A 15,219-nucleotide genomic window follows, 5' to 3' on the forward strand; every position below is an offset into this window, starting at 1 on the left:
TTTTCATTTTATAGTATATGACATTTGATTTGATATATGTATAAAGAACGCAGTATTTCCGGAACATTTTCAAAAGTTCAGTTGAAAAAGTTAGTTTTTGTAAAAATGTTACTATTTTAAATACCCCCCTGTGAGCAGGTTAAGTGTTAAATTTTCAAAAAAAATGATATCAAATGAAAGATAAATATCTAAGGTTTTAAAATAAAAAAAATATATTTATTTGTTGATTTTTGAAAAAGTTATGGAAGTTTTAAGAAAAAAAAGTAAAAAAATTACAAAATCTACCAATTTTAAAAATTGTAATTTTTTTGGAGATTTCCCCTATTTGCGGGGAACGAGAGAAAAATTTTCAATTTTTAAGGGTAATGTATTCAACTAGATACGATTTGTGATCTTTTGACGTACTGTTGAAAGAAATCAGTGCAGTGAGAGCTGAGAAAAAATATAAATAAACATATCATGGTAAAATTAATACCTACTCAGCTTCGCATCGAAACTAAAAACATATTTTTATAGAACTATGTCAATTTTTGTATTCCATAATACAGAAAACAGATAGAAGTGAATCTTATTATATAATAAAACAAGGAAAAAAAGGCTTTTCTGGTAACTTAATAATCAGTGTTGGGAAAGTTCCTTTTTAAATGGAACTCGTTCCGTTCCCCGTTCATTTTCTAAAATATGAACTCGTTCCAGATCCTAGTTCTTTATATTAAGAAGGAACTTGTTCCAGATCCAGTTCCTCCAAAATAAGAACTCGTTCCACTCTTCGTTCCTTTTATGTAACCAAGTTATTTAAAAAATTGTGGCAATGAGATCATGATAACGGTCATCAATGATTTTCATCAGCAGTCGAATACAAAACAAATTTGTAGTATTCCTTATCTAAAAGTATTCGAAAATTATATTTATAAGCAGGTAGTATATGCTTACGACTTGTGTCAACGCGACCAATGTCTATTGTCTACATACAAGTTAGAAATAATAAATCAGAAAACCCAAAACCTTTAACATATATTAGTTAACAAGAAACGACGATAATATTCGGTGCATTATTTAATATATGTATGTGTACATTAAATATGTACTGTATACCTACATGTGATAATAACTCTATTTATAGTCAATTGATTCATTTAAACAGCCTACAATCTCGGCTGGGTATATAGGGGACTTCCATTGTCAAATGTCAACTAAAAATACCTTAATATTTTAATGTCTAGATACGAAGAAAACTACACTAAAACATGTTTATAAAAATTTTTAGGAACTGTAATTTCCGTTCACGTTCCTTAAAAAATGGAATTTGTTCATTTTCCTCGTTCCTTTATTTTAAAAGGAAGCAGTTCCTAGCATCGTTCCTTCAAAAAGAACTCGTTCCAGGAATCCGTTCCTTTTGGAACCAGTTCCTTCTCAACACTGTTAATAATATAAAACTGATATCGACCATTCAAAATTTTTAATTATAAAACGAGTGAAAAAGCTCTTTTTTTGCATTTTTCATCATTTTTAAATTTAGCAATTTTATTGATTATTTAGCTTCAAAGTTTAAAATTCAGAATATTTTCAGCTTAAAAACTATTAATCTTGACGGAACAATCTATACATTTCACAAATTTTAAAATAATATTATGAGATTATAATAGAACATAATTTAATAAAAATTTCTTTTAATCCATAATTATGATTTCATTCTGATATTATTTGTCTGATGCCAACCTTGAGATCTCCTTCTAAATTTCGCAATAAAGTCATCTAAATATAGCACATTACAAAATAATTTGTTAACTTTTTTTTGTAGATTTGTTTTATTGAATCAAAAAATATCTTATATAAAAATAATGAATACAATTATTTCCATGGCAAAAGTTACATGAATTAGATTATTTAATTACATTTTTGACTGTTAACTATTTTTCTTATTTATTACTGTTAAGTTATTTAAATAATTATGTTACATTATATTGTTTTTGTGCGCTTTATACCGTGTATGATCCTTATATGAAGTGAATAAATTGTAAAAACTAATCATAAAGTAAATAATCAACTAGATATTTAGGAGTGTAATATGACTGAGTTCCATTATTAAAAACTTTATTGTTATGATTATTCATCCCATAATTTTCATTAATTGAGCTATGACTATTATATTTCTTTATATCAGTTGTATTATCATCAGAAAAATAAAGTGATCGATATATGTCTTCATGATTTCCTAATTGTTCTAAAAACATAATTATCAATTATAATTTTTATATCAAAAAATACATATATTTTTTATTATGTTAATGATAATATACAATAACATTATTATGGGTCTAAATACCCTTTTTTTTTTTTTTTTTTAACAACTGTTAGGTTGGTTAATACCAGTTTGATTGGTATGTCTTGGGGAAATTTAAGTGCAGTGGTTTCCCGTTGCCTTCTGCACTGAGAACATGTTGCTTTTTTGTCTCCGTAGAAGCGCACACATGGTCGCTACATACCTACGCACGGCGGTAGGTGTGGCTTAACATTAGAGTTTTGTCAACAACTAGTGTGACCACTAGCCCACACCACGCCCCTTAAATAGTTTATGGAACTCTTATTGGTGAGTTATTAATACTATTAACAGTAAGAGGACGTAGTAAACAAAAAAATCTCTTTATTCCCTTTCAAATATTCAAAATAAATTTATTCTGATTGCTGTTTTAATACTAAAAAAAACTGCAGAAGAAGGAGAAGAGTACTAAGCATGCGAAAATGATGATGAGCCTACTTAGATATTCACATACGTGAAATTGTTCAGTAGTTACCATGCTTGACTGACACATTGGATTGGTTGTGGGTTTCAAGAGACCATTGTTTTAAGAAAGGAATAAGGGTACACCTGGGTATGAGATATAAACGAAGTGCAAGACACAAATAGTCTGATAATGTGGAGGACAAAAGTAAACAAGTGTATAAATACATGATAAATACCAATCCAAAGTCAACTACAGAAAGGTGCCTTTCAGGATCAGCTCTAACGATAACCTAGATAAATATCGTGATTAGGGACAAGGAAATACTCTTAAAAAATATATCCAAAGAAAAACAATATGATTTTATATGTATCCAGGAAACACATAGTGCAAACCAAAAATCTCTGGGATGAAATTGGTAGCTGAAATACCACATGATAAACATGGAAGTGTTATTTGCGGTATTTCACTCTGTGGATTACTGTGTTGTACGTGATATTTTTGAAGAGTAAACCGTTCTTTGCGCGAGATCAACAGTTATAGATCTGATCCGGTCGCTAAAATACGAACGAATTATTCGGTCAAGATATAAAGACACTCAAAACTCGTCCAGACCTTCAGATATGTGTGACATTTTCATGTTGTTGAATCCGTTACGGATGTCCATGCTCACCAACACTCCGAAACCCAACTCGTCATCGATCTTGAGAACCAATCCATGAAGAGGATTTAAACCTTCTCAACCTAAAGTCAAACTGGCCTTTGGCTAGTCTCAGCATAGGGAGCACGTTCCAAGTGACTAGCAAATGCTCCAGGATGTTCCCCAAGTCAACCAGCGTGCACAGAGATCGGTGTGATAAGGGGAGACCTCTGGGCTAGTCACCTTTTCTGAACAGCACCAACTTGGTCTTCTTTCACGTAGGGGGTAATTCACACTCTTAGAGACTCTGGTTAAGAACGATGTTTATCCAATCTGGGGTGAGGTCATTGACCAACCACTACACTCGTTTAAGAATGGTGACGGGACGGGGAGCTGTGATCTGGCCCCTAATCCACGCAACAGAATTGGCCACAACCTGGCAAGTTAATTTTTCCACCCCCAACTCAACAGCGTTTCCACCGTTCTGTCAAACACGTCCACTTGCAGCTGCCTGGATGTTGGTGGACTGCGAAATTTTCGCATCACGATCTACTATGATTTCTCTCATGGATTGTGGTCCAAAGAATATGTCAGTTCGGCTTAACATTTGACTTTGCTTCACCTGGTGGCATCAATTACTAAAGGCTTCTTTCGGAACCTGGTCAAAATCATCAAGGTCTCAAGTTGTGCTTAACTAGTAGTTATTAGCTCATTGACAAATTAAAGGGAATTATAACCATTATTTATAAATTTTTTGATTCACGTATAATTAATAAATGTCGGAATTATCTAAATATATTATATAATGATGAAACGACAAAAGAAACATATTAAATATTTATGATGATATATTTATCGGATATTCTCTGCTATACCTTTTTAATACTCAATGTAGATAAAACTCACATGATTCAAAAATGTATAAATCCTTTTTGACCAACGTGAAGTATTCCCAATATTTGATAATATTATACTTAGACAATTTACTATTCAAATTTTATTCCAAAATACTTCAAAACAATAAGCCGATACTAAAAACTTGCGCAATTAACAAAGTAGATTACATAAAATGTGTTTATAATACTAACAAAAAATAAATAAAACGTGTAATATATTATATTATATTTTTTTTTTTTCAAAAATTCACTAATATTTAATAAAATGTAGCCAAAAAATATCACATACATTTTTTACTAACATAAAACTTTTATGGGAAAAACCCCATCATTATTCCAATGATTATCAGGTAAGAGTAGATTTAACTATAATATTTAATAATAACCAAAATATCATCCGATAATATAACTTGTTTATCAGGTTACATAATATCTGCTAATTAAAATACTTAAATTTAAATCAAAAATCTATTTTCACATCAAGTTTTACTATCAAAAATTTTCGTTGCACATTTTATTATTTTTAAATCTAAAAAGGAAACTAAAATTGAAAAAAATTATATCTAATATCCTACAACAGTTTCTAACGATCTAAAATATCATAGTTATTAGCGTTGTTTTTAAGGTATTTTTTTAAGCATAATATTCATAAAACCTATAATTAATATTATGAAAATGAAACAACTATTAAGTATATAAAAAACGCTTCAATAGTACATACATGTAAAATTACATTAACTTACCAATAGGAATATTATTTTTTATAATAATATTATTTTTTAGCCAATTAAAACATGATTTATGAGGAATCTTTTTTGCTATTTCAAAACAATATTGATATTTTTTTAATTCTGATATAAACAATACAATTTTATTAACTTTCTGTTCAGTTATATCATAAAAACTAACAATATTCCATTCAATGATATATGTTTCAGGTAATATATATATCATATATTGATAAATATTTTTTGAAATTGTTTGTATTTCACTGCTTAAGAACAAATCATTACGTTCTTTGAAGGATGAAATAACTTTGTATAATAAGTTAAAAATACGCTCAATGGTAGTTGCAAATTGTTCTATAAATAAGTTCATATCCATAAAGAATTTCATATTTTCAACAATATTTTGTCCCATATCAATGATTTTATATTTCATATCGCTATTTATTTTCTCATTTTTAAATTCACAAGGTGTAAGGAATTTTCTAACTAATGCAAAATAATAACGTACGACTGACATAATTGGACGAATTGTTGCTACATTTACCAAACTTATAAATACTTGTACATTTTCAAAGTTAAAATCGAACTTGACGAAACGAAACACATCAAATAACTTAATTTGATAATTATTAGAACTATTTATTAACAACGGGTCAAATCGAACCATGTCTAAAACGTCGTTTTGTTGATTGTCACCTTTGTATCTAACATATTGTTTTGCTTGAGAACCTGATGCAAGATCTAGTTCCAAAAAACAAGGCCGATTTTCCATCAAATCGTAAAACAAAACATTTTTAGGATTGAAAATTTTGTATGATTTTCTTTCAAAAGCCAATGCCAAATGTTTTATTATGTCACAACAATTTTTTAAAATGTCAATATTTTCCACCATAAACATTTCTCTTAAAGTCAAATATTCTTTCATAATTTTAATTATTTTATTATTTAGTTTTTTGATTTCATTACGTAAGACTTCCAGGCTGTGTTTTATTGGCTCTTGAAAATTAGTTAGAGATATAAAATCATTTTTAACTGATATATTTAAACACTTTCCATTTAAAAAATATTCCAATCTTTCTTCAATTGAACGATGTAAAATTTTGTAGCCTTCAAGCAAATTCTGTGATCTTTCAGATCTACTGAACTCACCATTTTTATTTTTAGCAATCATATTTATTGATCCTGTAACGTTGTTCAAGTATAAATTTACAGTCATTAAATCAGCTGCGATATACTCTTCGTCCATTTCTCGTAATGAATCTAACATTATCATAACAATTTCGCCATGAGATTTTACTACTGTTCCATAATCTTTTAATTCAGATTCTGATGTATTATTTTCAAAGTTATATAAATATTTCTCACTGTACTTGAAATAATTAAACAAATGATTAGAGAAATTACAATGTAACTCTAAGGGATCTAAAGAAATTGAATATTTTTTGTAAATAATAACACATACGAAAAGTTTAATTATGATCATTTTGACGTATACTAACTATTAGGCAATACTAACGAGTTTTAACGAATATTTAACTTAATATTCAATTATAAAAAATATTACTTGATTAATAATTATGCTAAAAATAATACTAAATGTAACACAATGATATATTTACTTACAACAGAAAATTTTCGTGCCTCTATATATAATTATATTTACTTAAAAAATCATCATTTTGACGTGCACTACACGAATAAAAAATTCAAAATGTTTTCGATAAAACACTTAAAAAAGTAACACTTGTTTTATAAGTATACTAAAAATAGTGTTAATTACATTATAATAATTTATTAACTTAAATGAACATTTTTAAGCATTAAAATGTATTAATTTCGAATTATCAAAATTGTTATTTTCGTGTCTCAACTCAAGTTTATTTTTTTAATTGTAATAATTTTTGAAATTATTGTTGTGAAAAAATTTTCACTAATAAGTCATTATTCTATTTGATGATTTTCTTTTTTACAGAATAGTTAAATATGTATGTTACAATTTCAAAAAATATATTTTTTTTTAATTGACAACTTGACAATTTTATAATGTATAAAGGAAGACATAAAAAAGTTATTAATAACTAATAAATAATAAGTGTACTTTGGGATGAGCGCGAATTTTTCCAAAAAATATATTTTAATCGTACGCTCGAAAATATTTTATTAATTACAAATAATTTATATTTATATAATAATTACAACAACAAAATTGTAATAGGTCTTCTAGCGTACCGACTGGAATGTAAACATATAGACTATATGCTTTGCTAATATTCAACAAGATTATAAGTAACCAAGAATTAATTATGATATCAATATATTTTAACAAAAAAATTTAGAGTATAAAACAGTGTTAGGTTAATAAAAATTTTAATTTATTAATAGGACGGAAATGTAAATAAGTAAAACATGTGTTTGATGTTATATTAATAAGTATAAAAATTATAAAAAAAAAACCCAGCACAGGGGGGTCGTGGCACAGTTGTGACGTGGTATAGTTGGATCAAGTATAATGATATCTGACAGTGATTAAAATCACTATCATAAATAAACGCTTCGATGCAAATCTTTAGATAGTGTTTAATTTTAAAAAAATTGGTGTTTTATTCCAAAAGCTACTTGATCTGCTGGTTCCTTATTAATATCTCGATAAAGATAAAGTATGTCAAATGAAAAAGGGTTTATTAAAAAATATTATTTCTCATAAAAAAATTGTGAGGATCCATAAACTTTTCAATAAGTTATAGCATTATAAAGTTAAATATTATATAAATAATAAAATCGAGATATTCACACGAAAATAGCATTCGGTAGCCATTTTCGCAATGAAGACAAGTCCAGAGTATATTACATTAGCTTTAATTTAAGATATATACAAAAGTGTCAGACCTTCCGGAACATTTTCAAAAGTTAAGTTGAATAAGTTAATTTTTTGTGAAAAAGTTGTCATTTTAAATCCCCCCCTGTGGGCAGAAAAAAAGTCAAATTAACAAAAAAAATTACCAAATAATAGGTAAAGACATCAAGCATCTATAAAAAAATTTTTGAAAAATTTACGGCAGTTTTTAGTAAAAAAAATTGAAAAAATTTCGAAAATTAGCGATTCAAATTTGTAATTTTTTTGGAAGTTTCCCCCATTTACGGGGAACGAGGGAAAATTTTTCAATTTTGAAGGGTAATGTCTTCGACTAGATACAATTTGTGAACTTTTGACGTATCGTTGAAAGAAATCCGTTCGGTGAGAGCTGAGAAAAAGTGGTAACAGACACACACAAAAAAAAAAAAAACACATCATAGTAAAACCAATACCTTCTCAGCTTCGCATCGAAGTTAAAATTAACAGAATATTATTTATAAATAGTTTGTCTACACACTAAAAATTTAGACTATAGTTTTTAAACTATAGTTTAAATACAAAAAAATAAATAGTTTATACAATTACACTATAAAAACTGTATTAAAAAAAAGAACATTATTAAATTGAGTTTTTATTTTATAAATTATAAAAAATTATATTTACTTATCTTTGCTGTCTATCTGTATACAAATAGATGTTTCCCATTCTAATATTGTTATCAGGTTGTTCATAAATTCATAGAAATCACAAACAAAAACACAATTTTATGCCAAAATTTGACTTTATCGTGAACATAGTAGCCTTCTAGAATAATACATTTACTTCAACGCCATTCTAAACTTCTATGCCTTTAGAATATAACGATTTATCTTTTTCTTTAAAATACGCTTCAGTTTCGGCGATGATTAAGATAGACCTTCTCACAGAGGAAACTACAGTGATGTGGTCCTTGATATTCATTAAAGTAAATAAAGTTGTAATATTTATTCTAATCAAATTTACAACAAATAAAACCAAAGGAAAAAAAATTAGTTCACTAATCAAGACAAAAACTAATATTTTCAAGAGAGCGAAGGACGTCAAAAATTAATAGAGCTTCTACAGCAGACACTCAGGGTCAACCGTGGACTAATTGATAAACTTTAGGCTGAACTTGAGATGTTATAAGACGGCCGCTAAGAAAGAAACGTTTATAATTAACGTATCGCCAAATATAATCATATATAGAGGCACGAACATTTTCTGTTGAAAGTAAATATATCATTGTGTTATATTTAGTATTATTTTTAGCATAATTATAAATCAAGTAATATTTTTTTTATATTACTTAAGTTAAATATTCGTTAAAACTCGTTAGTATTGCCTAATTGTTAGTATACGTCAAAATGCTCACATTTAGACTTTTCATATGTATTATTGTTTACACAAAATATTCAATTTCCTTAGACCCTTTAGAGTTACATTGTAATTTCTCTAAACATTTGTTTAATTATTTCAAGTACAGTGAGAAATATTTATATAACTTTGAAAATAACATACCAGAATCTGAATTTAAAGATTATGGAACAGCAGTAAAATCTCATGTCGAAATTGTTAGGATAATGTTAGATTCATTACGAGAAATGGACGAAGAGTATATCGCAGCTGATTTAATGACTGTAAATTTATACTTAAACAACGTTTCGGGATCAATGAATATAATTGCTAAAAATGAAAATGGTGAGTTTAGTAGATCTGAAAGATCGCAGAATTTGCTTGAAGGCTACAAAATTCTACATTGTTCAATTGTAGAAAGATTGGAATATTTTTTAAATGGAAAGTGTTTAAATATATCAGTTAAAAATGATTTTATATATCTATATATATATATATATAAATATATATATATATATCTATTTAAGTTAATAAATTATTATAATGTATTTAACACCATTTTTAGTAAACTAGTGGTTATAATTTGTATGCCGACCATCCCCCTCGGCTCGACTTCCTCAACCTCCTTCCTCATTATAAAATGGGTGTTTGTTGGGATGGGTAAATGAAACACGGAGCAATCTTTTTTTTTTTTTTTTTTTCCCACAAACCGGCATGATGTGGACCGCCCTGGAACTACCGCGAGGTATTGCTTCAGGGCGGCCCACGCCGTCTCTAAAACTCACACCACCACGTTGTGAATCAGCCCGAAATTAATCAAGAGCTGATTCACAACGTGGTGTGGCCTCCCCCGTTAGCCGGATCCCAAAATGCGGGATCTGTTGCCCGGGTTGCACCACGTGGAGGTGGGAGCAGGACTTTGCGAAACACGGAGCAATCTAACTTGACGGGACCCAACGTAACCCAACCCTTCAGAGCGCCATCTGGCGGACACGTGAAACCCCAGCCAGTCATACCCTTTTTTTTTTTCCCCTCCTCCTCTGACTTGTGTCTTGAACCTACCTGGGGGGAACTCATCCGTTAGGCATTACTTCCCCCAGGTAGCTCCACACTAACCCACAGCACCGCTTGCGATGTAAGGCAAACCCACCCTTACCGTGCCTCCCTGAGAAGACAGGCGAAGACAGGCGAAGACAGCTCTACCTCACATCGTTCCTCGTGGTACTACTCCGCACGACATCACTTACCGACGTCGTCTACCGCCAAACTCCCTTTCCCTTTCAAGCTGCTCCTTCTCTCTCATAACCACATTGGCATACCTTGCCACTGCATTCCAATTGCTGCCATTAGCCACTATCAAATCTACTATGTTATCCGGGTTGACGTTCCCTAGGACCGACGTCAGGATTGTCCTTTCTCCAAACCATGTTGCACACTCAAATAGCGTGTGGTTGGCATCATCCATAACGGCATCGGAACTCTAACACTTCTCATCCGCCTCCCTTTTAATCTTAGTCAAATATTTACCAAAGCATCCATGACCGATTAAAAGCTGGGTCATGTGGAAATCCACCATGCCATGCCTCCTATTTATCCACGATACAATGTTTTTTATAAGACGCAGGGTCCACTCCCCTTTGTCGGAATCTCTAGTCCTCTCCTCACATTTCGCTATCGTTAGAGCTCTGACTTCATGATACCGTGTCCTCAACAATGTCTCCTCGAGTCTAGTGTCAACAGCTTTCCGCTCATGGTACATCTAAGACCTCTCCATCGCCAGCAAATCAATCGGAGGAACCCCCGCGATTATATTGGCCGCTACGCCACTGGTCGTTCTGTACGCGCATATCACTCGCAGCAACGCCCGACGCTGGACGCTCTGCAGCACTTCCACATTCCTCCTCCTGTACTCAAGTGACTGAGCCCACACCGGAGCACCGTACAACATAACCGAATGCACCACGTTCAACAGCAATCTCCTCCTAGCCTGCGTGGGGCCGCCAATGTTCGGCATGAGACGGGAAAGCGCCAGGAAAACTCCCTTCGCCTTCCTCGCCGCACGCTCCACATGCGGTCCAAACATCAAATCCCTGTCGACTAGCACACCAAGATAGTTTATACTATCGGATACCGATACCGGCTCTCCAGCGAGTGAAAAGACCGGTACCCGGTCTGTGTAATTGCGTCTAAACGCCACCGCTTCCGTCTTGGTTACAGATAGCTGTAGGCCCAGCCTTTCTATCTCAATAGACACTAGACTGAGAGCATTGTTCATCCTTTCCTCCAACTCCATCACTGTATTCGCTACAGCAAACAGAAGTGTGTCATCAGCAAATCCCAAAATCCCTACTCCAGACGGCATATCCATTGCCAACACATTGTTGTAAGCTAGGTTCCATAAGAACGAACCGACCACAGAGCCCTGAGGCACACCACACGTGACCATTACATCCATGACCACACCCGTGCACAGCGTCAAATCAGCAGTACGACTCTCAAAGTACGACTTAAACATATCCGCCAGGTAGCGGGGAGTATCCCAGTCACTCAGGGCCTCAATGATACGCCGCCACGGTATCGAGTTAAATGCATTCTTGATGTCAAGACTTACCGCTGCGCAACACTTACGTGCTTGTACCACGGTGTTGGCAGCGTTCCGCAACACGAGCAACGCATCACATGTCGAACGTCCTTTGCGAAACCCATGCTGAGCGGACGACAGACCGCCACGAAAATCCACATGACTCTCCAATCTACGCACGATTAGAAATTCAAGCAGCTTCCCCACGTCATTAATCAGACACAGGGGCCGGTAAGACGAGGGCACGTCCGCCGGTCTGCCACCCTTCCTCAAGAGCACTATCCGGGCCGATCTCCATTTCATAGGAAAGATCCCATCTCTCAAACACCGATTGAACATAGTGCGAAGCACGTGGGGTGCTATCGAATGCAGCGCCGCCAAAACGCAGCTGTTGATGTAGTCGGGGCCCGGCGCTTTTCTCCTACGCCTCATCCTAGCCACCGTACAATCGACTTTCTCGCAAGTGAACTCCTCTACCCCTTGTTGGGGGGAACTCTCCGCTCTACATCTCCGAATTCCACCACCTCGTGTCTAGGAAACAATTCTTCCAGAATCTCTCTGGCAAAGGCAGGTTCCACGTTTAGCGGTTCCCTCTTCAATTTTCCCATGACTAGTTTGTAATGCCGTCCCCACGGGTCCCGTTCAACTGTCCGCAACATCTCCTCCCAACATCTTCTCTTGCTGTCACGTATGGCTCTCCTCATTTCGTCCCTACGTTCACGCAGGTCCTGTTTGAGAATAACCATACGCTCCGGCTCTACCCTTCCAACACTCCTTTTCACTGTCCTCCTCGCATGGGCACAAAGTCTCCTCTTATCAGCGATCTCCCCGTTCCACCAGTAAGCCGGGGGCTTGCCATGAGGTGGTCTGCTCCGTCTTTTCAAGGTGAAATCGCATGCCTGCTCCATCACATCCTGAAATTTGTCTACCATGGCGTCCACACTATCACACTGAATGAAACTACACCCACCGGCCGCCTCAAAACCCCAACAGAAGGTATCAGAGTCGATCCCATCCAACACGTTCTCTTCTCGGTCCTTCCAACATCCTCCTCGTCCCAATACTATACGATATATAGTTTGGTCCGAGTGATTGTCGTTCTCCGACTCAACCCTCCACCCGTGCACCCTGTTGTACAGATCAACCGACGCCACCGTGACATCAACCACCAATCCACGTCCCGAGCCAACGAACGTCGGTTCATTCCCCACGTTGCATACAAGGAGCCCCAAATTCGAGAACAAATCGTCGAGTTGCTCTCCCCTCGTATTCGTCACCCAATCACCCCAGCTGGAAGATCTAGCATGGACGAAACCCAACCCAACCCAATGCAGCACCATCCGGTGGACGCACGAAACCCGACGCCGCACCACCTGGCGGACAAAATCCAGGGGCATTTATTCAGGCATGGCGCCGTCGGGTGGACAACAAACCCATGGTGGATGAGACATATCACCGCTTATCCACTAAAGCCTCTAATATGTTTACTGTATTTTTATTTCTCCCACTCACATTAATAAATATATAAAATGGATGTTTTCCACCTAAAAGTCCATCAGTTTTCGATTTCAACCTGAAAATTTGTCAGTTTCTTTTGTGTTCCACGTTATTTTGACATGATGGAAGAATTAAAGAAAAAATTATAACAACAGGTGCGCAATACTCATAAATCCATCGGTGAACTGGTAATTAATAGAAAATATATCATATTGAATTTAACAAGAATGGAAATTTGGTCTGTCTATAAAGTGACACTTGTCAGACACTGGCACCAACGTAAATAGTGGTAATCGAATTTTGAATATATTTTTTTTCTTAAAATATTTATATTGAAATATTTGTAGAAGGTAAATCGTTGAGCTCAAAAAATGAAAAAAAAANTATTAAATATTATGAAGTGAGCAAATATTTGTTTGATCTATTATTTTTAACTAAAAATTTAATGGATATATTCATCATCATTGGACGAATTATTAATTCAATAAAAAGTACCAATTATAAATATTCTTAAAAAATTATTAATTAATAAAAAAATACCAATTTTCAATAATTGTTTTATTATATAAATTATAATATGCTAATAAAAATAAATAACAATAATGATGTATAAAAATATTTTATGGATATAAGTGCTACGATGACTCGATAGTTGAGATCGGGCGATTGAGGTTAACTTAATATATTCAACATTGAAATATATTATGTCCATATAAAAATAACTCACCGAATTACTTTTAACTAGATACAATACATCTCAGCGCTGAATAGATCAATGTTATCCTGACACATTTCAACTGTTTGGTCATCGTAGCTCTTATATACAAAAATGTACTTAACAAAAAAAAATAATAATAGTGTTTGTGATAAATGTTTCCTAAATAATAATAAACAAATAATTTTTGAATGTACACATTATAAATGAATAAAAAATTTGCGAGCAGTTATTTGATTCCACTTGACCCGAAGCCACATTCACCCCGATCCGTTTCATCCAAATCCTATTAAATGAATAAATAATAATAATAATCTAAAAAAAAAATATTAAATTATTTTACCATAAGTTCTTCCAATTCGGGATATGTAATTTTTTCGCATATTAATTGTGCAACTCTATCACCCGGATTAATATTAAAAGGCACATCGGAATGGTTAAATAGGATAATTGCTATGTTTCCCCTATAATCCTCATCAATAACACCTGCTAAAATATATATTTTAATTAATAATATCAAACAGTATTTCATCAATATAAATTAAAGTTACCTCCAACGTCGATAAAATTGTTGCTCGCCAACCCAGACCTCGGGGCAATCCGTCCGTATGTCCCGAGAGGAAGTTTTATCTGGAGATCGGTTTTTATTAGTTTTTTTCAGTGTGCCACCACTGTATAAGTGTGTGCGCTAATAGTAAAAATAAAACTCATGTATTTTTCAAAATTTTATTTTATTAAATAATAATTTTACCTTTTCAAGTCATACCCAGCAGCGAACATACTCGATTTAGATGGCGAATGAGCATTAATGCTCCATTTTGAATAAGCCAAAATATTTCTCTTGTCACTCGTCATTCTTCAAGAAAAAATGATGGACTTCTAAAAGAATAAAATAATGATCGAATAATTTTTAAATGCACTAAATTAGATATGTTTTAACAGACGGTAAGAATTACACCCCTATATGAGGAATACATAAATGGATTTGAAAACACTTTTTGTAAATAAAAACTCACAATGTCTATTTCGTCGTCTAATGGGTTTTACTATACCAATAGGTTTGCTGCTTGTATATGAAGCTGAATAAAAATAAAATTTAATTAGAATTTAATTAGATTTAAATTATGTGGACCAATGTTAAAGTATACATACACCTAACACCGTTTACTGTAAAATCGATCGTTACTGTATTACACTCGCAATTCAGGACT

General features: G+C 33.0%; 2 protein-coding genes and 1 pseudogene across 2 annotated transcripts in view; 1 reads left to right on the forward strand and 2 right to left on the reverse strand.

The window, feature by feature from the left end:
- LOC126907514 (uncharacterized) overlaps window positions 1–15,219 on the forward strand; it is a 98,912-nt gene that overhangs the window by 26,988 nt on the left and 56,705 nt on the right. The gene's annotated exons all lie outside the window — the stretch shown is intronic.
- LOC126907519 (uncharacterized) lies at window positions 1,776–6,489 on the reverse strand. The gene is made up of 2 exons (XM_050688872.1): window positions 5,003–6,489; window positions 1,776–2,224 (listed from the first exon to the last, which is right to left on the reverse strand). The coding sequence occupies exons 1-2, from the start codon at window positions 6,468–6,470 to the stop codon at window positions 2,025–2,027; spliced, it is 1,668 nt and encodes a 555-aa protein (XP_050544829.1). The 5' UTR covers window positions 6,471–6,489; the 3' UTR covers window positions 1,776–2,024.
- Window positions 14,137–15,082, reverse strand: LOC126907551 (deoxyuridine 5'-triphosphate nucleotidohydrolase-like; annotated as a pseudogene).

Source organism: Daktulosphaira vitifoliae, unplaced genomic scaffold (genome assembly GCF_025091365.1).
Source record: "Daktulosphaira vitifoliae isolate Bord-2020 unplaced genomic scaffold, ASM2509136v1 Scaffold_5, whole genome shotgun sequence".
Classification (NCBI taxonomy): Eukaryota; Metazoa; Arthropoda; class Insecta; order Hemiptera; family Phylloxeridae; genus Daktulosphaira; species Daktulosphaira vitifoliae.